A 23,553-nucleotide genomic window follows, 5' to 3' on the forward strand; every position below is an offset into this window, starting at 1 on the left:
TAGCAGCTCCTCAGTTTCACCCCTTACTTTGTTTAGTCTAGGGTTAGGGACGACGTTTTTTGGTTTTTTCAATGATTGGACAGCAATGCACTGTTATGTGACTATTGTTGAGAAGCAGCAGCAGCATGAAACACTTGCCTATAACTGGTGAGATGTTTCTAGTTTTTGTTATGATATAATTCTTGTGCATAATGAAAATATTCATATCTTTAGTCCATTTTGTATGTACTGGAAGAAGGAGGCATCTCACATCATGAAGAGGATCTGAGGTCCACTTCATTAGAGGGGACCATGGACCTTTTAATAAAGTGCCATTGGCTCAGAGCTTTGCCTCAGTCTCTTTTATTGTAGGTTAGAAAATATTAATCCCCACATCCCCACCACCTTAGGGGCCATGGGGAGCTGCTTTACATCATCCTACTTGGTTTTCTCTTACTTTATAGTCCCATGCACCTTCAACTTGAACAATAAATTAGGCTTTAAATGAGCTATTATCACTATTAGTATTATTACTAATAATATTCTAGAAAGTCTTTAAAATTTGTTATATTAAAAACTGGGAGAAAAGATTGGGAATCATGACTCCAGGTATTTTATTGAATATAAGGGCATGTAGTTTGTCAAAAGAACAACTTAGCAAAGTTTGAAGAGACTCATTGCCCCTTTTAGTATCCCAAGTACTTAGTACAGTACCTGACACATAGTAGGTGATTAATAAATGTTTGATCATTTGATTAAAATGGTAATCATTTCTTTTGGTCACAGAAACTCATGAGGAATATCTCCTAAGGCATGAAAAGGAGTTGCAAGGGCACTGGTAATGGGAACACTACATGTTTTTTGAAGTGCTGGAGTAAGTACAAAGTGCCCCCAGAAGAAGACCTTCCTGTTATCCATTTTGTGCTGGTGCTTATACTGTTCACCTTCACGTAAAGGCCTTCCTCCTCTTTACCTGATGCATCTCTACTCATCCTGTACAACCCAATTTAAATGCCACCTTCTTCATGAAACCTTCCCTGACTCTTTGCTGATAATAATTTTCCCCTGGGACTCCACGGAGACTTCATTTGATACATAATATGGCAGAATATAGTGATATCTATTTGTGTCTTATCCCCTTCCCAGAATGTCATCTCCATGACAGGAATCTTGTATTATCTAAACTTCGTACCTATTTCCATGCCTGACACAGTGCTCCACAACCAGTAGGTGCTTAATAAATGTCTACAGCATGAATAAATGAATGAATGAATGGATGGATGGATGGATGGATGGATGGATGGATGAATGGATGGATGAATGGATGGATGGATGGATTTGATGTTACAGCCCTCAAATTATAGATCTTTTTTCTGTGAATCAGGAGCCCTTAACGGAAAAAAAAGTATCCCACCTGTTCTTTATACCAGAGTCCTCAGTACCCTGGGACTATGTATGAGGTCATGGACACAGGAGACACTCTATACACAAATCTCTTTGGTTTTAGCTTAGTACCTTCACACAACACACATTTCTGACACTGTGCTCAAACTATCTGGTCACCCAGGCCTAGCAAAGCAGACATTTAATACCTATTTTTGGATTTAGAGCTTATGGGATGGAAGCTACCCTACATGAAGTACATGAAGACACACTCTAAATAAAATTTGATCACCAAGGTCTGACCTTAACAAAGCTTGTTTCTCTAATTACACCACCCCTCTCCATGTCTCGTGTGTACCATAATTTTGAGGCTCTCTCTCCCTGGCCAGTAACTTCACTGTCACCCCCTAGCTGCCCAGAGCTCTCTGCCCAATGAGCTAGCATTCAATATAATCCCATGGCTACTAGATTTATCTGATCCCAAGTACAAGAGAAATGCTGAAAGAACCTCTTAAGGTAACCTCTATATATTTTAACAGAAATTGTCTTCAGGAGAAAATTCTCCTCTCTCTGTCATCTGCCACACACCATTTCCCAATCAAAAAAAAAATGACTGTGTTAGACAAACTAGTTTAGGATGCAAGTTCTGCTACTTCCTAGTTTGATTCCTTTGGACGAATCACTTAATGGGAAGTTTGACCAGAAGGTGTCTAAGGTCCCTTTCAGCCCTGAAGTTTGCTAATTCTGTGACAAAAGGTTTGAACTTGGAAGTCTGGTAGGCAAGGTATTCCTGGGACAGACAGGTGGCACCTTGCACTGCTTCTCCAACTGCATGATGTAAGTAGCTCCATAATCTGTACCTACCACATGTCAAATAAGCTCTGCCATCTTTCATCCATCTCACAGGTAGCCAGGTAGCACAATAGTGCACAAAGCACTGGGCCTGCAGTCAGGACAGACTAAGTTTAAACCCAACCTCAGATACTTATTAGCTGCGTGACCCTAGGCGAGTCACTTAACTCCTGTTTGCCTCAGTTTCCCCATCTGTCAAATAGGGATACTAATAGTTCCTACCTCAGAGGGTTGTTGTAAGAATTGGAAAACACTTAGCACAGTGCCTGGTCTACACTAAGCACACAGACCAAAGTAAAATGGTTTGTTAATAAATGATAGGGATTAATCAGGTCAGAGGTAGAGGGAACTTCTAGATAGGGTCTCCAGCCAGGAACTCTAAGATCCAATGACACTGGCCCCCTTACTGTTTTCCCCAAACACTCCGTCTCCTGACTCTGACTGTTTGTCCTGGCTGTCCCACATGCTTAGAATTCCCTCCCTTCTCATTTCCCATCCTTCCTTAGTATTCCTCCCTCATTCTCTTCAAGTCTCACCTAAAGTCCCATCTTCTACAAGAAACCTTCCCTAGTCCTCTTAATAATGTCAGTGCTCTTACTATCTGTGTGACCTTGGACAAGTCACTTAATCCCAATTGCCTCACCAAAAAAAATAAAAATAAAAATAATGTCATTGTCTTCCCTCTAAGAGCATCTTGAATTCATCCTGTCTATTGCTCATTTGTTATATACTCCCCCATCAGACTGGGTTCCTGGAAGGAAGTCATCTTTTGTCCTTCTTTGTAGGCCCTGCACTTAACACAGTGCCTAGAACCTTGTAGGTGTTGAATAAATGCTTGTTGACTTGACTTCTCCCTCAAGCATCATCTCCAGGCAATATGGGAGCATAGATTTCTATGGTATTTTCTCCCTAGAGCATTTCCCTACCCCCAAAACAGGGATAGTTCATCATATATTATCCTCATTTTATATTTGAGGAAACTGAGGCTGAAGCAGCTTGCCCAAGGTTTGAACTTGCTTTACTTGACTCCAAGACCCACATTCTTTTCTCTTCACATGGACTGTCACAACTCAGGAGAAAGAGCATTGATAAGGACATGTCTCCCACCCTCCATCCTAGTGTCAGCTCCCCCTCTCATATGCCCTGGGGGGGGGGCCTGCAGGTAATGTCTCTGAGACTCCTTCATCCCCAAAATGAGGAGGGGGGCCCTGTCCAGCCATGCCTTAGCCCTGGGCTTTTGTGAGATCAAGGGTAATAATGGGAATGAAGATGCTAAATAATGTGAGGGAGACCTTTATTCTGTTTTTTTTTTTTTTTCAGAAGAGACCTGTGAAAACAGATGGGCACCTGTATGTTTCCAGGGTAAAATTTTTTTAAAACCTAAGATAATCCTCCACACACGCAAAGTCTTCAGAATTCCAAGGGAAAACAAACCTTTATTTTGAAATTACACTTTGAAATTTTCAAAGAAATCAAACTTGCTTTGTTGTACAGAAAGAGCTATTAATGAACATTTCAAAGGACAGAGATAACAAGTGAGAAAATTTACTGATTCCTGTGCCTTCCAAAAGGTATGACAAAAACAGTGGTTAAATAGACACACCCTCACTCTCACCTCTCCTGGCTCTTTTTTCATCCTTTCTTTCTATCCTGGGTCTCTGGGTCTCTCTGCTTTCTCTCCTTTTGTTTTTATTTTGGGGTTGTTGGTTTTTTTGCCTTTTCCTATTCCATGTTATTCCCTTAACAAGCTTGTATTATGGAACTAAAGTGCTTTAAAATTTTAAATAATTTGATAAGTAAAGTTTTATGTCTCCTCTTTTAAGAATGGCAAGATGAGAAAACTAATACATTTCTCTCTTTAAAAGAAAATGAATTTGTTTGTTTGCTTGTTTGTTTTTACCCGTATGTGATCTCTGATTTGTGTGGGAGTGGCTTTTAAGAGGAAAAAAAAGGTTAATTTCCATATTTGCCACATCTCTCCTAGTTGTATAAATTAGAGATGGGAACTATTAATACATTTATGGTCCTCTGTTTCCATAAAATGAAGGGCTTGAACTGAATGATCTCAGAGGTACTTTCCAATTCTAAATCCTATGTTCTATGAATCCAGCATTATTAGCTTCATTGGAAAGAACACCGGATCAAGGTCAGAAGACCGAGAATGCCGGGCCAGCTCTAGCACATCTTTACCTGTGTGAACTTTGGCAAGTCTCTTCCCTTTTCTGAGCTTCAGTATCTTCATGTTGGACTGAATCCCCTCTGACACCCCTTTCAGGTCTAACCTGATGATTCATGCCCATATTAGCCCATACTCTTTGTCTCACACGCCTCTTCTAAGGATCCCGCAGAACAGAAGCATCATGATGCAGTGGACAGCACTGGGTTAGAAATTCAGAGCCTTGAACACTAGTCCTTGCTCTGCCCCTCCCCTGAGGGGCCATCATTTCTCTGGGGTACATTTCCTCACCTCTAGATTGACAGAATTCACCAGATGGTGTCTATGAGTCTATCCCACTGACTTTGATTCCCATGAGTTCAAGAAAGTTTAATATTCTGCCCATTTTTTAAAATGGAAAACTGAGATAGAGTGATTATACATCATCTATAGGGTAGCTCTGACCCACAGAGCAGCCTTGAGAAATATGTACATTTATAACACATGAATTATGACCCTATCTTTTTGCTGTTAATTACCCAGTTACTGATGTAAGGAAGAATGATTAAGGAGAAAATAAACAAATTATATGTGCATATAAACTGAATTTAATTTAATCACTGTTGCTAGAAAATAAGATATTCCACATAAGTCATTTTCCAGATAGCTAAAATATTCCCCTTTAGGTTCGGAAACTTAAAAAAAAATGAACAATCTTTGGTAGAAATCTTTCCTGCCTTTTTAAACGGAGACAAGGCATCATCTGATCTTTTCTCAGTGATTCAGGACTGGAAGATAGGGTGCCCTCAGGGACTGAGGGTGTGCTGATGTTTGCCCAGACATCAAATGGCCCTGAAGAGGTTCTCTTTTTAATTGGTAACTATGCTGTCTTTCCCTTCTTGTCAACTGTTCTTCACAGTATTCTAGGAGCCTCAATGTCTACCACTTCCGTATCCACCACCATCTTTTCCTCGTGATAATCTAGCAAGATCTGAGAGTTGCCAAGGGAAACCAGATAACTAACTCCTTCAACCAGTAATCTTGGTTTTTATCTACCAATGTAAGACATTAGACTTTGATGAGGGAATGGAGGCTGGCTCGATGACTCCTGGAGAAGGTAAAATACACTAGGACTTTGGAGTGGCTATTTTTCTTGATGTTTAGAAGCTTTTTTGCTTATTTCTGTGTTCTGAAGAGTTGAAGTTGCCAAAACTCTGACTTGAATAAAAGTTACCATCATCATACCTATTTGGGGAAAAAAGAACAGGTGACATGGAAATTGAATATAGGAAATATACTAGGCTACTCTTGAATGAAGGAAATGAAAGATGAGCCAAGAAAACTGAATAAACTAGCAATTACAGGATCACCGGTAGTTCTCAGGATTTTTGACCAAGAATCATGATCTGAAGGATCATTGTGAGAAAGAAATATTGATTTGGAATTTATATTGGCTCAGGAAACTGAAGGAATCTTTCTAGCTGGCTTGCTTTCACCAGTTCTGAAGTTATCTTTTGTGTTAACAGAGGGAGTGGCTGTCCCTGAATGTGCCAACTGGATGATGCTAAATGCAAAAGAGTCAAAAAGTGCAAGAGAATACAGGATTCAAAAGATACAGAGGCTATCAGCAAGTTCATCATCAGATGACAAATTTTTTCACAGTAATGCATAGAGAGAATCTCCTATAGCATGGAGGGTGGTTGCAGCCTGATCAGGCTGAGAGTCTACTAGAGCCTACTCACTCAATCAAACCACATACTCTTTAATTATAGTTTTCTCTTTATCTCACATCCTCCCCCCTGACTCTGGCTCCACAAAGACATGTCTTATCCAAAACCTGTGTCTTCTCCAGTTCCTAGCACAGTGCTCTGCACATGTATCAGCATTTAATATGTATGGAATTTTAATTAATTAAATTGAATGGATCAAACTGAAGAGCACACACAGCCATATATAACCCTGAATAGAAGAAATGTGAGCTGTCATCTCAGGACTTGGGGTAGAGGGAAGAAAAGAGTTGTAAAAAAGTAAACGATGAGAGGAATAAGTAGATTAAGAAAAACTAGAAGTGAGAAGTCTGAGAATGCAGAGACTTCTTTGGGAGCATGGAACAATATGTATGTAGCCCAAGTTTGGCCAGGAATTGGGGAAACAATCTGAAGATACTTAGCCAGGAGAGAGCTTTATTTTGAGCTGGAAATAAAAATAATAATGGGTAAAACCTAGAAGACAGACTTCTCAGAGTAACAAGAGTGGGCTGGGAAGTGGCTGTACTCTAGCTGCTAGACAAAGGGAACTACAAAGAAGGCTTGCTTCCTAGGCTGAATCACACAGGACCACAGAATCATATAGCAGAACAGGCAGAGACCTTACCCTGTCTTACACTGAGAAACTCACAATATCTCTGTAGTTAGCATCCCTATAAAGTCTGTGACTGGTAAAATGACATCTCTTCTAGTCCTCCTGAAAGGGTTACTGTGGTTATTGTACTACTATTAAGAGGTCCAGGAGATAGAGGGAGACGTCTATAATGTCAGAGAGAAGAAAATGGCAGGATAAATGTCAATGAAGACAGGTAATTTGGGGATTCATGCCTAACCCTTTGCCTCCTGCTCTGACACCTTGCCATCCTCCTCATGACCACTTTCAATGGCCTCCTTTCTCTGTATGCAGCAAACTGTGTTACACAGAAGGGAAGAGCCCACGTGTATAAAGAAGTGGTGGAGAAGAGAGTCAATGCTGACCAGTCCAACATTATACATTTCTGTTTCACACAAACTACTCCCTGTCCATGGCTTCCATATCCTATACTTGGAAAGTTTTTTTTAAATGTAAGTGTCAGGGCTTTACATTTGAATCCATAAAATCTCACTTTGTTAGATATGGCCCATCGCTCTAGCCTATCGAGTTATTTTTGTATCTTGGGACTTTCATCCAACATGTTAACTCTCCCAACTTTGTCATCTTAAAATCTGATGATCCTGCTATCTGTGTCTTCCTTAAATTCACTGATGGAATGACTGACTAGAAGAGCCAGGGATAGATCCTGGGGTATTTATTGGAGATTTCTCTTTACTGTTTGCCTTCTTGCTGCTCCTCAAACATGACACTCCGGCTCACATCCTAATGCCTTCATGCCTACTGTACCATATGCCTAGGATGGACTGTCAACTCCCATTCTCACAGAATCCCTTACTTCCTTGAAGACTTAGCTCGGGCGTCAACTTCTTCTACATGAAGACTTTCCTCACCTGCTCAGGCCCTCCCTCCCCAGAACTACCCTGTATTTATATTGAGCTCGTTCTGTGCATGTTTGCAGATATATGCACTGTCTCCTCCCACAGAATGCAAACTCCTGTTCCATGACTGCCTCTGTATCTCCAGCACATAGCACATTACCAGGCACTTACTAAAGGACTGAGGCACACTGGGTCTTACTTCATCCAAACTGAACCTTCTTGAAAGGAAGCATGGACTCAGCCTCAGAAGACTTGGGTTTGAACATCGGCTCTGCTACGTACTACCTAGCTGTGTGTAACCTTGAGTAAATCCATTGATTTCACTTTCCTGAGAATCAGCTTCCCCACCTCTAATAAAACCCATGTCTCTCCAGTGAAGTCTGAGAAAACAGAAGTGCATCAAGCGCTACCCAACTAGAAATTCTTCAAAAACAAGGCAGTAGTAGACTGTGTGTCTGTCAGCCTAGCTGAGTTCAGGGGAGGCTGGCCACCAGTGACAAATTCTTTGGGTCAAAGCAATTCATGAAACCATTTGTAAGGTATGAAGGGGTCAAAATCTGCACTGAAGAAGGAACTCTCCACACAGATGAAATTATTTCTCTTTTGAAGTATTCAACTAATACTTACCTCTTTTTCCCCTCACACGGTTATAAAGATTCAAATGAAATATCATATGCAAAGTTTATTGTTGATACTCTTGTTCAGTCCTTTCAATTGTATCCAACCATTCATGACCCCCTCTGGGGTTTTATTGGCAAGGATACTGGAGCGGTTTTCCATTTCCTTCTCTAGCTCATTTTACAGATGAGGAAACTGAGGCAAACAGGGTAAAGTGACTTGCCCAGGGACACTTAGCTAGTGTCTAAGGCCACATTTGAACTCAGGAGGATGAGGTTTCCTGACTCCAGGCCTGGCACTCTATGCACTATGGCGCCATCTAGCTGCTGCAGAGTCTATAGAATTGTGTCTACACCAAAAGGCAACAAAACAGCAATCTGAGATAGAGGTTCTCCAGTGAGATGCGGATACCTGCTCACAGGCCATCCAAGTAGCTCCCACAGCACAGAGAGATCCTGTGTCTGCTAAAGGTTTGCTTGTCTTACAGAGAACAAAGTAAGAAAGTCTCCCTCAAAAAAATTTTTTAATGTTCCAAATCTTGAACCTTGCACATTTCTCTCTCTCTCTCTCTCTCTCTCTCTCTCTCTCTCTCTCTCTCTCTCTCTCTCCTTTTTTTTTTTTTTTTTTTTAGTGAGGCAATTGGGGTTAAGTGACTTGCCCAGGGTCACACAGTTAGTAAGTGTTAAGTGTCTGAGGCCGGATTTGAACTCAGGTACTCCTGACTCCAGGGCCAGTGCTCTATCCACTGCGCCACCTAGCTGCCCCCTTGCACATTTCTCTTGAAGATGCAATGCCTGGAGTTAAATTTCCATTGATTTCTTTTCATCCCTTTAGTTACAAGTAGGTTCTGAAAGAATTTGGTTCTCTTGGATTTGTCTCAGGAGGGAGTAAATCAGGTCAAGGCACTTAGAAAAAAAAGAAGTCATCAGAACATCTTTCCATTTCACTGGGAGCTTCTTTCTGGTCATTTTGCGGTCACTTTGGAGGTGTGCAACTGTGACCTTTTCCCCAAATCCTTGGAAACAAAAATGAAAGTCTGTCCTCTGAGAGTAGCACCAAATGCCAAACATCAACATATTCTACCCTGATCCAGGAAGAAAGTTCTTCCTGAGACAGGACTGATTCACTTCCCTATGAACTCACAAAAAAATACCTGCTTCTTCTCTCTCGTTAGTCATTGTCTCTTTTCCCTTGGCAGGTCGGCTGTCATTAACAAAGCAGACATCTTCAAAGAGCAGACCTGGTTTGACAAAAGTCTGAACTACTTATACAAGATGGTCACTGAGCATCATCAGAGAGCATTAGTGATGCTCCGGGGCAGACAGTGGCCCCAGACAGGGTACCATGTCTTTAGCCTTTGACATTTTAATGTGCCATTTGACAGAAGTAAATATATTTGTGTCACTTCAACTGCGATCACCGCTCTCTAGTTTTCCATTTGGGTGCCAGGGATGTGCTGAGAATCATCATTTATCTTATAACAACAGCAAATTTACAAGCAGACAACAATGATTGAGAAATCTCTCCACCATTAAAGCTTTAACACACTGAAGAAGCAATGTCCCAGGAAAAGCTGTATACGAAATGAAAGATTCTGAAGCCTAGCTATCAGACCTGCTCCTACCAATATCTCATCAATTGAGGGGAAGTAGCCAGGTCTGTCTGGTGTATCAAAAACCACAGGACTTCAGGTAAAAAAAAACAAGCAAGTTTCCAAGTACAACCTGGGGAAAGGGACAGATAGCAGTTCATCAGAAAAAATATTTGGGGACTGTTTCATTTTTTAAAAATTTTCATATCCCTAGTCCTTACGACAGTGTCTACAATATAATGAGTTGAAATAAATAAAATGTTAACATTTGAAGGGATCTTAAAGATTATCTAGTTTAGCCTCTCATTTTAAAAATAGGGAAACTGTGCTCAGAAATGCAAAAGGATTTACCAAAGGTCACACAAGTTAATGCTAGAACCTAAATCCAAGTCTAGCTTTCTTTCTACCACATTGGAGGGTTAGAATTCTACTTCTAAACCAGAACGATTGGTTTAATGAATTGGAAATGTCCCATGGTGATGTAATGAAACAACACCAGCTTGCAGAGACATCCCCCAAAACTGCTTGTCTTACAATGTTGTCACAACATCCACCAGACAGACTCTGTCCCCCCAAAAATTAGCAGGCAGTAAAGATGTCCCCAATTCTAGGGTTGCAGATTAAGGGAGGGAACAGGCTGTTAGGATTACTTTGGCTCAGGGCTGAGCTATGGTCAAGTTCTGGAAAAGAACTAAATGAGAAATTGAGCCCCTGGGGGAAACAGGAAGCTGCAGGGGGGAAGTCCAGCAGTCTCATTGCAGCTCATTACAGGGGCAGGTGAGTGGATGTTCTCCTCCCATCCAGCTTTCCTGTGCAACCCAACACCAGCCACAGAGCTCTTCCTTTGTGCTGCTAACAGCAAAGCACCTGCTAAGCTCTCTTGGAGCAGTTGCTGCCAGGAGGAAGAGACTAGCTGTGATCCTTAAAATCCCGAATGACCTGAAATGTATAATATGATATGAAATAATGGAGATATGGACTGGCCCTGGGATTGCATTAAGAGAAGGAATTCCCCAATGAGAAGTTTCCTTCTGCAAGGGCAGGTTGGCTCCTTCTCTGCAACTTAGAAAGGCTCCTAGAGCATTGAGAAATTTCATGACCTGCCCAAGGTCACACAGCCAATAGACAGCAGAGGCATGACTCGGACCCAGGCCTTCCCAGCTCCAGGAAAGAGGAGGAAGAAAAGCAGGAGCAAGAGGAGGAGAAGGAAGGGGACAGGCGAGAGAGAGGGAGAGGGAGGTTGCTCATGCTGCTGATGATACAAACTAACTGAAGACTAGCTCATTGGAGCTCAGACTTGGTGACCGATGTAGAACATGCAATGAAATGGCACAAACTGTATAATGAGTTGTCATTGGCTGTAAACGTTTATCACCTACCAAATACTGAGTCAGACATGACCTAGTGGCTAGTATGTTGTTTGTGGACTGATATGATAAGTCCCCATGCTACAAACATCAAATATCCTGAAGGACTCAGCCAATTATTACACTGGCACTGAACCATATCACAGACCAAAGTGCTGCCCACAGTCTCTAAGACTAATATCGATTCATAAAAACTCAGGAATGACCTTTTTAATAGACGTCACCATCCCAACACTCATGAGACCAAGAGCTTTCAAGATTAGCTCGAGTCCTACCTACCTGAGGAGAGCAAAATGATTTAAGAACAGGGATCAGTTGAGAACTATCTTTACATGTAATGGAAAAAATAAAATATCTCATTAAAAAAAAAAAAGAACAGGGGTCATAGTGTGAGTGCTTTCAATATGCCTACAGAGGATGAGCTAGTATCGTAACACTTTTATTCGGGTACACAAAGCTATTATTTTATCTGCCTGAGCAATAGTCTGAGAAACAGGCTATAACAGTAGCAAGATAGCATTTTGTCCCAGGACCTGAAATCTATTTTTAAAAAATGAGAAAAACAGCTTGATGAGAAGAACCAAATGATAATAATAATAAAAGACATTTACAGTGTTTTACCTTTACCAAGTACTTTCTAAATATGTCAGTCAGTCAGTCAATAAGCATGTGTTAAGTGTTTCTTATGCTCCAGGCACTATGCTAAGCTCTCAAGGATCTCACAGTGTAACAGGGGAGATGACATGAGAAACATTATACACAAGATACAGAAGGAAGGGACTAGCATTAAGGGTTTTAGCTGGAACTTGAAGAAAGCCAGGGAAGCCAGGAGGTGGAGATGAGGAAGGAGAGGGCTCCAGGCACGGAGGATGGCCAGGGAGAATGTCCAGAGTCTGGAGATGGAGGGAGTGCTTTGGGTGGGGAACAGCAAGAAGGACAGGGTCACTGTACTGCAGGATAAAAGGGTGGGTAGCAAGTAAGGCACAAGAAGACTGGAAAAGTGGGGTGGAGAGCAAGTTGTGAAGGGCTCAGAATGACAAAAAGAGGATCCATCAGATCCTAGAGGTGATAGGAGCCACTAACAGTTACTGAGTGTGGGGCTAACATGGTCAGACAGCAGCCTTAGGAAGATTAACTTGACCGCTGAATGGAGGAGAGACTGGAGTTGGGGAGAGACTGGAGGTAGGGAGCCCAACCAAAAGGCTATTGCAATAGTCTAAGCATGCGATGGTGAGGACTCACATCAGAGTGGTGGCAATGTCAGGGCTTGTGGTCTAAGACAAGAAACAAGAACACAGTGCCATAGCACATTAGAACTAGAAAGGGCTTGGGGCAGCTAGGTGTCGCAGTGGATAAAGCACCAGCCCTGGAGTCAGGAGGACCTGAGTTCAATTCTGGCCTCAGACACTTAACACTTACTAGCTGTGTGACCCTGGGCAAGTCACTTAACCCCAATTGCCTCACTAAAAAAAAAAAAAAGAACTAGAAGGGGCTTTAAAGAGCCTAGAATCAAGTCTTTTACTGCTGCAAGATCATCTGCTTACTCCCCTCAATTTACAGGTATAGAGTCTAGGTCTGAAGAGGCAAAGAAAGCTGCCTACCACCATATAAATAAAAAGCCCTAGGGCTGGGATTCAAACCCAGATTTTCTAGCTACAAACCCAACTCCCCCTCACCTACTTCAATCCTTTCATGTGATAGAGGTGGAGATTGAGGCTCCAAGAGGGAGCCAATGACTTGACAAGATCATACCATGAGTGGCCTACCTCCAGACTTCTGGTCACAGGCTATTTCCACTACAAAGAAGTAAAGAAATACCAGCCATACGTCAGCCCAGTATGATGGTTCAACATAGAAGATGGACGTGCATAGAAGAAACATTGCTGTCTAGAGCTCCTGGGACCAGAAACTCTTTTTTGGCTCCCTGAGGTGCATAACATAGCTCAGACACGAGTGAATCCACATTAAAATTATATTCAATTTGCATAGGACACACATAATTCTTCTGCAATCTGCCTAGTTAAAGTTCTATTTTTTGTCTCCTTCCTTTCCAGCCTCCAGCTCCCTCAGCAAGCCAGATCCCTGCACCAGAACCCTGGCTAACAAACATGCTGGGGGTCTAGAGTGGGGGTGGGGGTAAGGGAAAGGGAAAGCGCAGGTGGGGCACAGTATTCAGGAAAACTTCTCAGGGGGTTAAAGATCCCTGAGAGGCCACAGGGATGCAAAACTCCCACCATACCAGGTCACTGAATAATACTTCCTAAGGGTAGTGCCAGCCTGTCTAGGATGCCCCTCCGACTCCCATGGCACCACTCTTTCCTTTCTATTAGAGATGCTTCCTAGACATGAATTAGTTAATGAAGATTGGGGTGAGGTGGGCAAAGCTATACTTGATAGGTAGGAAGAAATGGGACAGACAGAGACAAATGCCTTGGGCCAAAAGGCCTTGGAGTTTAACACAACAGAGCTAGGATATGTTGCTTAAAAAAACTTTTGGAGTGAGGGCACAGGGAAATTCAGTTACTGCCTAATCTGGGCTCTCCACCAGAGATTCTGATTCTACATTAGAATCAGATAAGACTGAATTTCAGATGGAATCTGGATCTTAGGGCTGGAAGAGCTCTGACTCTCACTGACTCCCTTATTCTATAGCCTGAGAAATGGAAGCCCAGAAAGGGCCCTTCCTAAGATCATTCAGCAAGTTAATGGCAGAGCAGAGCCTAGGATCATTGGATCTCCTGACCCCCAAGGCAGAACCCTTTCAACTCACAGCTGCCCTCAAAATTGTGGACAAAGGTGATGGAGAAGGGAGAGAAAGGGTAGACCTAAGCTATACACAAAAGAATACAGAGAGAGAGAGAGAAATTCATTAGACCAAAAAAAAAAAAATACCGATCTCTGATCTCATCAGAAGTCCCAGATTTGTGGAGCTGGGAGAACCCTCAGAACTCACTGAGCTTAATCCTCAAATTCTGCAGACAGAACCTTGAGGCTCAGAGAGGGGAAGGAAATTGCCCAAGGCAAATGCAGTAACTCTTTAGCAGGTAGCACTTACTCCAAATGTAGGTATAACGCTTAGGAAAAAATTATCTACATATAAACAGGTTTACATTGTTAACCCTATTCAGGAGCATTTTTTCATATTTTTCCCTTTGTCTTTCTTACTGATTATAGAACCTGAGACCTTAGAGCTGGAAGGTCCCTCAGAGATCATCTACTCCACTTCTCTTCCTTTCACATAAAGATCCTACATGAAATGCCCCACTTTGCCCTGAGACCTGGAGGCTACCTGGTGACAGCACAGCTGGCCCCTCCCACAAAGCTGTCAAGGCAATCGAATCTACACACGTAAATACAAGGACCAGCTTGGTCAGGCTCGGAGAGGTTCCTCATCTGAGGGGTGCGCATTAAGTGATGCATTTCTTTTATTTTTTCAGCCAGAGGACCTCTTGTGAAAGCCTCTCTATGAAGACATGGAGTGTTTATGATGTGCCTTGGCAGAAAGTGTCTACACCGATGAACTCATGTATTCAACAAGCATCTTATAGATACTTTGTTCAGAGACAAAGAAGCCACTTCCTTCTAGCTCTAATTCCTTTTCTCTCTAATCCAAGAAGCAGGCCAGATGTGGGACACTCCTCACACTTAGAAGAGCAGCAGTGTGACCACTGACAAAAGGATGTCTAAACCCAGAATTAAATGCCATCATCCATTTTTTCAGAATCTGTGAGCCACTGGGGCAAGCCCTGCCTGCCCTCTATTGTAGTCCAACCCTGGTGACCCCATAAAATGCTTGACTCTTTTACTACACCACCAGAGCCAGACTGGGGCTCATTTGGCTCCGGGAAAGCTGACTTCATCAGTACCTTTCTCACTGGATTAGGAGAGGAGGGCTGCAGGGTGCTGTCCAGAGGATGCATGCTGACAGGGGCATCTTCTGCCATGGCCTGGGATAGAGGAGGGATGACAGTCCTGTCAAGAGGTGGGACTGGCTTGGGGCCTTCGGTTCCACTGGGTTCCTCGCAGGCCTGCAAGGGAAAAGATGGATTTCAAACTTCACCACAGAGAAAGCAACCACAGAGTGCCCACCCCCAGCCCATACACCGCCCCACACCGCCACTGGCCACCTCCTCCCTCTCACTTTGCCTTCTTCTTTCTACCTTTACAACTTCTCTCACATACATCACCTTCTCTGTCCTCATGCAGCCCCCACCTTAACTCAGACCTGTATCACCTGTTGTACAGAGTATTTTAATAGCCTCCAGCTAGTCTCCCCAGCTCAAGTCTCTCCCTTCTACTATCACTGGACTGACTCAGACCCTCTGCCTTGGACCAGACAAAACTGGATTGATTTGGTTTCTCCACCTTTCATTAATTCTCTATCATTTGAGTGCTGAGTTTTACACCACACACACTGCTTCATTGCTCTCTTTTGTGGTTTTCCATTCTGTGGCTTTTAAGAATGGCTATTATTCCAAGGAAATATGCAAAAGTTGTGATGTTTCAAGAACCCACTTCAATGACATTAGCTATATTTCAGAAGCTACTGGCATGCAGAAGTCAAGTGTTTTAAGAAATATTCAAGTCCACAAAAAAATAGCATCATTCACATGGAAGTACCAAGAAAGTAGTTGAAAATGTAATTGGAGAGGGGCTCTTACACAGCATGCCTGAAATGTTTCTCTTTGTGGAAAGGACAAGGAGCATGCTCCTGAGAAAAGACTGATGAGGTAGAGAGACAAGACCGTGCACAGACACTCTACAGCTAGTTCTAATTAGCTAACAATATGGTTGGGTGAAACCTTTTTCAACTGGCTACACAGCCAGAATTGGCAGCATCTTCAAAAAGGCCGGAGTCAGCTTTGGCTACCTCCTCTGACCTCATTTGATAACTCCCTTACTCGGAATATTCAGGGTGAGAGACTGTTCTAAAGAGAAAGGGCTTAGGACTTTCTCACTATCAGCCTACATGGCCCTAAGGAACATGTTTCCATCTTTCCTTCGCCCTTTTCCATTAGAGGTGAAAGAAGTGGAGTTTCCAGCTTTGGAGATTTCAAAAGGTTGAAAGAATGAGCCACAGAAATCATGGGGACTGAAATAGAAAACTGAATTTTGGAGCCAGAGCAGCAGTGATGTTCTATGGAGTAAGGGATGACTTTTGAAAGTGACCTTCTATGGGGAAGGTAGGTGGCACAGTGAATAAAGCACCAGCCCTGGATTCAGGAGGACCTGAGTTCAAATCTGACCTCAGACACTTGACACTTACTAGTTGTGTGACCCTGGGCAAGTCATGTAACCCTCATTGTCCTGCCAAAAGAAAAGAAAAAGGAAAGGAAAGGAAAGGAAAGGAAAGGAAAGGAAAGGAAAGGAAAGGAAAGGAAAGGAAAGGAAAGGAAAGGAAAGGAAAGGAAAGGAAAGGAAAGGAAAGGAAAGGAAAGGAAAGGAAAGGAAAGGAAAGGAAAGGAAAGGAAAGGAAAGGAAAGGAAAGGAAAGGAAAGGAAAGGAAAGGAAAGGAAAGGAAAGGAAAGGAAAGGGAAGGGAGAAAGAAAGAAAGAAAGGGAGAAAGAAAGAAAGAAAGAAAGAAAGAAAGAAAGAAAGAAAGAAAGAAAGAAAGAAAGAAAGAAAGAAAGAAAGAAAGGGAGAAAGAAAGAAAGAAAGAAAGAAAGAAAGAAAGAAAGAAAGAAAGAAAGAAAGAAAGAAAGAAAGAAAGAAAGGAAGAAAGAAAGAAAGAAAGAAAGAAAGAAAGAAAGAAAGAAAGAAAGAAAGAAAGAAAGAAAGAAAGAAAGAAAGAAAGAAAGAAAGAAAGAAAGAAAGAAAGAAAGAAAGGAAGAAAGGAAGAAAGAGACCATGGAAGGCAACACAAGGACTCATCTGGCAGTTGCATCCCATCTGGAGATAAAATAATTGGCAGGACTTGTATTATGCAGGAATTGAGCTAAATTTTGAGTCCATTCCCCCTAGACCCAGGTTGTATGGGAAGAGAGTATGACATCCATCAAGGTGCTGGTGGGTGAAATGTTTATACTTTTCTTCTTGTTATAACTTTGAAGCAAATATCTCTTTGTAAAAGCTAATTGACGTTAAGTGGTTAAGTGCAACAGGGGTCCTAATTGCTTGTTCGTTACAAAGGGGAAAATAGCTAATGGCTCAAGCATAGGGCAGGATGTCACCTACAAACCCTTCAGGGTAGCCTGGTGCCCTGTGGGGAGAGAAGTAGCCTACCTAGCCCTAAAAGATGAGCCTGAACATTCTTGCTACAAAAACGAAAAATAACATCAAAACAGCCTGATATTACAATTTTCTGAAAACAAGCAAAGACCTTCAGAGAGACCTGGAAACTAAAGGGATTGTTACTGATTTCTCTACAGTGTGGCACAGGCTTTCCAAAGTTGGAAGAACAGCAAGAAAATCAGTAGAAAAACAGCTGTTACCATTGCTATGAAGCAAAAATGCTTGCGATGAGCAAGACAGTACAAAGACTATAATACTGAAGTTCAGAAAAAAGTTCTTTCACTGAAGAAACTCTCTTTTTCATTTGAGGCTATATAAAAACCCTTGTCAGCCTCGAACCTATAAGATCTAGGGCATCTTCATCAGACTTAAACCAGATGGGAAAATGAGTTTCAAAACAGCTGTATGACTGCCCAAAATCACTCAGCTATCGTGCAACAGAGCTAAAATGCAAATTTGAATACCGAGCTTAGGTCTTTGCAAGTAGTAGCTGTTAATAAATATTTATTAAATTGGGATAAAGGTCTTAAGTTTCTTGGGAGTTATAGTCCCCTGATAGCTAGATTAATCTATTTGGACAGCTTAGTAGACCGACTCCTTTAACCGTGAGAGGCTCAGATATGAGAGGCATATTTTCATATGGATGGGAGAAGGAAAGATGGTAAACATGAGCATAGGAAGCACAGACTAGATAGGATGAGTCATTTGGTATACGAACCTAGAAAGAGGGAGCATAAAGAAATGTATAATCATAGACTAGGAAAGGACTTTAGAATTCCTGGAATCTAACCCCCCCCCCTTATTTTATAGATAATGAAAATGAAGTTCAGGCCACACAATGAGTTAGTAGTAGAGCCAACACCAGGAGCCAGGCCTTGGGACTGCCAGGCCTTGGGACTACCAGCCCAGGTTCCATTCCACTATATCCCCTCCCTGCTAGGATCATGGGAGCAGGGGACTCCAGAGTTCATCTAGTTTCTCATTCTCTACATAACAACACTAAAGCCCATTGAGTAAAAGCTAGGTGGCTAAGATCTCACAAGTAGCTTAGTTGGCTTCATCAGGCCATCCTTGCCCAGTCAGTGAGGTATGTGTTAATTCTCTGAAATCCTGAGTTGTTTACTGGAGAGTCTAGTACTCCCTGGGAAGAGCTTGCACAACATAAAACAGAACCCTCCAGGCTCCTAATAAACATTATCTGGAGTATAAATTTTCCCAAGTACTGCAGACAAGGAAAAAGTCAAATTTCTAACAGCTGCCTCACCACCCACACAGAGAAGTGTTAGTATGAAGGCCAGTTAGGCTCAGAAATCCACTCATGATTGAGAGAAATAAGCCGTGGTGGTGGAAGACCCAGGCAAGCTTCAGGCATAGTGCACAGGAGCAGGAGCCCAGGAAAGCTTTTCTCCCTAAAAGAGAGAGTGCTGGGTCCAGAATTACTAGGACCACAGATTTAGAGCAAGAAGGGATTCTAGAAATGATCTAACTCAATTATCTTATTTCCCAGATGAGAAAACTGCCACCACACGTCCTCGAGTTCCTCTTTTCTGAAATTGGCTCCAATTCCCTAAATCAAGTTCCTCCCCTTATTAAAATTTCCTCCACAAGATTTCCTCTTACAGGGAACTTTCTCTGATGAAATAAGACCCAAAAGAATGATTCCCATTGCAAAGTAACCAATTATACTCTTGCTTTCATGGAGTCCTAAAGAAACTTCAATGATTTAATAGATAAATAGCAGGTTAAGGAAAACTGTATGGCACGCATAACTCCATGCGACTTTGGACAAGGGTCACAGAACCATAGAATTGACATTGCAGGTGACAAGAAAAGTAGTGAGTGGAGAGGAGAGGAGAGGTTTAAGAAATGTATCCTTGCTTTAATAAATCTCTTGCTTTTACTCTCTTATCACAAAGGCTTTTCTTGCTCTCAAGCTGACTCAAGGGTTGGTGTTTTTCTAATCAGAAAGCTCTTAGCCACCAGAGAAGGCCCTTTCCAGCTCTAGCACCAAGGCCCCATAACTTTCCCAAGTGAGCAGTTTAGGACAACTAGAAGTGCTACCCAGAGTTCTAGCTTCACAGTTTTACCAAGGGCTTTCCCACCCATCACCTCCTTTGATCCTCTCAACATCCTCTGGAAGGAGGTAGAGTAGGGTTTATCCCCATTGTTGTAGAGGAGGAAACTGAGTCTCACTGAAGGACCTGGCCAAGGAGTGGGCTATTGGCACAGCTCAGCCTGAATCCACACCTGGCACCTGCTGGTCGGGCCAGGGCAGCCTGAGGACTCACCTGGGAGACTTCTTCTTGGACTGGCTGAAGTGGGGCGGGCTGCCTCACTATGTAGTTTATTTGGCCCACGATGGTTTGCTGCACATGCTGAGGCGACTTGGTCTGGTTGAGCTGTAAACTGGGCTGTTGAGCCTGAAGGAGAAGCTCTAGGTCCTTCTGAATTTCCTCTAGCTCAAACTTATGGTGCATGATGTCCAGGCTAGGATGCAGGACAGGCTCATGGGCACCCTCGTGCTGACCTGTGGTCAGCGGAGGTGGTGGCAGTGGTGGTGGCTGCTGCTGTGGCTGTGGGGGCTGAGGAGGTGGCAGCTGCTGGTGCTGCTGAAAATGGCTGAACTTCAGCTTCTGGTGGTGGCCAAACTGGACTTGGACAGAGGGGGCCTGCAGAGGACGCTGAGTGTGCTGGGCATGTGCTGGTGGGGCCCCTGCACAGGCAGGATGTGGGCCCGGCTGCAGGGGCTGTGCATGGGTGAGCTTGCCCAGCCCCTGGGAGGCACCCTCTGGCTCTGTGTGCAGCTGGGGGTCCAGCCAGGGCTGCATCAACTTCACAGGAGGGGGACTACAGGCCTGATCTTTCTCACTGGGGGGTGCTGCCGTCGTGTACTGGGCAGACATGTGTGGTGGGGGCTGCATCTCAGGGGGCTGTCGGAAGCTCTGGGGATGGTGTGGGCTGGGGTGTGGGGCCTGGCTTTTGTGCACATGGAGGGGCGGGGGGCAGTGAGAACAGCAGACTGGTGTGGAACATGTGCCTGAAGCTTGGAACTTATGGGGCTGACTGCTAAGAGGATCCTGCTGGGGAGCTGGGGAGAGGTGACCATGATAAAAAGATGACCCTTGCATGTTTCCATAGCTGAGGGCGTCTGGACGGGGGAGAGGTCCACTTTCTGTTGTTATACAACCTATAAAGTCAAAGTGATTAGCTTTTGGAAGGTTCATTAAAGTTATTTTCTTGCCCTCTTCCCAACATGTTCCTCTAACTAAACATGAAAATTATCTTTGCATCAAATGTGTGACCTAGTACTTTTTAGATGCTCCCAATCAGAAGTGATCTTTCCCTCATCCAAATTCACACAGAATTTTGTTTATACCTCTCGTGCCTTTCTCACAGACTCATAGAATAGCAGAACGTCAGAGCTGGAGAGGACCTTATAACATAGAGTACCCAAGTAGGAAGAGATCTTACAACATAGAATGCTCAGGCTGGACAGCTTAGAACGTAGTATGTTAAGTTCTATTTCTTTTTTGTCTTTGTACCTCCCCCAATGCCTAGCACACAGCAGACACTTAAATGTCTGCTGAATTGAATAAAGAAAAGGACATGTAGAGAAATGCTCTTACAAGTTTTGCAAAGTGTCAACTCAGATCAACCTCATCAATCTCCCTTTGCACAGAATCTTCCTTCCCCTTCCACCCTTTCTCTAGTGAGGGCAGCCCAATGCTTGAACTAAAAATTGATAGCATTTGGAGTCAGCAGCCCGGGAGGAAAATAATTAGGTACGGGCTAGAAAATCAACCCCAAACCCAAAGCAAAAAGTAGAAATTGCACTTACAGAGTCTGACGACTCATAGCTAACTTATAGTCTTTTGGGGGGGAGCAGGGCAATGAGGGTTAAGTGACTTGCCCAGGGTCACATAGCTAATAAGTGTCAAGTGTCTGAGGCCAGATTTCAACTCAGGTCCTCCTGAATCCAGGACCCGTGCTTTAACCACTGTGCCAGCTACCTGCCCCCAATAACTTACAGTCTTAAAGAGTGGCCTTGACAAGGCCATGCAGCTAGGATGTGGCAGGACCTGAACCCAGGTCTCTGACTCTGAGGCTGGTTTGTTACCCATACTGCCATGCTAATTCTCATGAGGTCCTTCGGACAGGTTAAATGATTTGCCCATGGTCAAGCAGCTAGAATGCAGCAGAGGCAAAATCTGAACCCTGGTCTTCTTGATTCCAAATCTAGTACTCCACTAATTCAATGGAGTGTTTATTCATTAAATAAATTCACGTTTAACATTTGAAGTGCAAATGGAGAACACAATATTATCCTTCTCAGGAACTGATCTTTAGACCAAGATGTGGGTGTGTTTACATGTACATGTGGTTATGTAGTCTTGTATATTATAGACATCTAGATGTATGTTATTTATGTGTGGTGTACATATATGTAGAGAAGCATCAATTTGCAAATAGGGAGAAAAACATTACCTCGTCATGTGTTTGACAGGGATTGCCTAGTCAATGTGTTACTGGGTCAGTATAAAGTGGAATTGTTGGTTTGTTTTCATAATTTCAAAGAAAAATTTTCAAACTTTAATACGAGTTTTGAATTTTCCCTTTCAGTGGAAGTAGCCTTGGATTTGGTATTCAAAAAACTGAGGCTCACAACCTAGCTCTTCCAGCTGTGTGGACCTGGTCTGGCAGGGCCTAGAAATCTCTTTGAGCTTCAGATTTCTTTTCTGGAAAATGGGGATAATATTACTTATACTACCTACCCTCATAGAGGTGTTGAAATTTCCACACTAAAATGAAATCATTTCTGTTCAAAGTTTTGTAAAAGTCACGTAGGGCTGTTAATCTTTGACTACCCCTAGCCCAGATAGCCCATGATGTTACCACAACATATTAAAAAGATATTAAACTAACTATAAAAATTCAGCCATATCCAGCAATACTTTTACGAAGTTTGGGCACCAATCTGATTAAGTCAAGGAGGGAACAGCATTGACCAAACAAACAAATAAGCCATGCCCCTAGGTTCTTTAAAGAGTCAAGCCCTGGCCAAATTTCAATAGCTGAGATGTGGGAGACATTGAAAACTGGAAGTTTCCTGTGAAGGAAACCCCTAAAGTAGGGAAAGAGGGAATTTGTCTCTCCTCCCCAGCCCTATGGTCATGTAGCTTTGAAGGGGAGCTATCCAACCAGCAAGAGACTCTTGGAAGGAGAAACACTGCAGACCAACCCAGGAAGCAGCATCCTGGAATGGGTTCCCTGGCAGCAAAGAGAGCCAACCACAGAGAAGAGTTAGCCCCAGGAATTCAGCTGAGCAATGGCTCAGTAGAGACTCTTCACCCAAGAAGAACTGTGTAAAGAAAGACCACAGGAAGAGACAAAGACATTCCACGTTCCAGGACTTGTGAGTTTCCTCTGCCACACCTACTTCCTCCACAAGTACCTTGTATTACCCCTGCACTCTAAGTTTGATCCTTCTCTTCCAAGGACTCTGTGTGTTTGTGGAAAAATGTGGTCCTGGCTTATGAGGGCAAGGTTTTATCCTTTCCATTGTCCCTCAACTCCATGTCATCAGAGTCAGTGGCTTTTTCTACAAGCTCATTTTGTCTCCTGTATGACTGTCGATGGGAAGCCCACTGGCAAATGTTCTTGTGACCATCATCCACAGGATAAAACCCTAGAACTTGGGGATACAACCTCTGGGGGTCCAACTCATGAGTGGAAGTTTGGAGAGTAGCCCAAAGAAAGTTACATTTACAGTGCTATATCAGTGTAATCTATAATATCAAAACTATTAATAGGGGAATTGCTTTGGTAACTTTGTCTTTTTTTTTCTTTGAGGTGACTGGAAAGACAAAGATCAAAAGAATATGACAGGGGCAGCTAGGTGGCGCAGTGGATAGAGCACCGGCCCTGGAGTCGGGAGTACCTGAGTTCAAATCCGGCCTCAGACACTTAACACTTACTAGCTGTGTGACCCCGGGCAAGTCACTTAACCCCAATTGCCTCACTAAAAAAACCAAACAAAACAAACAAAAAAAAAGAATATGACAGGGAGATCAGTATGGTACAAGCCCGAAAAACTTATCTGACAGCTGCTTTTGAAGTAGTTCAACCCCCAAAGTGCTG

General features: G+C 42.9%; 1 protein-coding gene across 1 annotated transcript in view; it reads right to left on the reverse strand.

Moving 5' to 3' along the window:
* TRIM66 (tripartite motif containing 66) overlaps positions 1-23,553 on the reverse strand; it is a 127,682-nt gene that overhangs the window by 22,419 nt on the left and 81,710 nt on the right. The window contains exons 13-14 of the mRNA XM_043972397.1: positions 19,704-20,602; positions 15,051-15,212 (exon numbers count right to left, since the gene is read on the reverse strand). Coding sequence (XP_043828332.1) covers positions 15,051-15,212; positions 19,704-20,602 — 1,061 coding nt within the window. The remainder of the gene's footprint in view (positions 1-15,050; positions 15,213-19,703; positions 20,603-23,553) is intronic.

Source organism: Dromiciops gliroides, chromosome 6 (assembly GCF_019393635.1).
Source record: "Dromiciops gliroides isolate mDroGli1 chromosome 6, mDroGli1.pri, whole genome shotgun sequence".
Classification (NCBI taxonomy): Eukaryota; Metazoa; Chordata; class Mammalia; order Microbiotheria; family Microbiotheriidae; genus Dromiciops; species Dromiciops gliroides.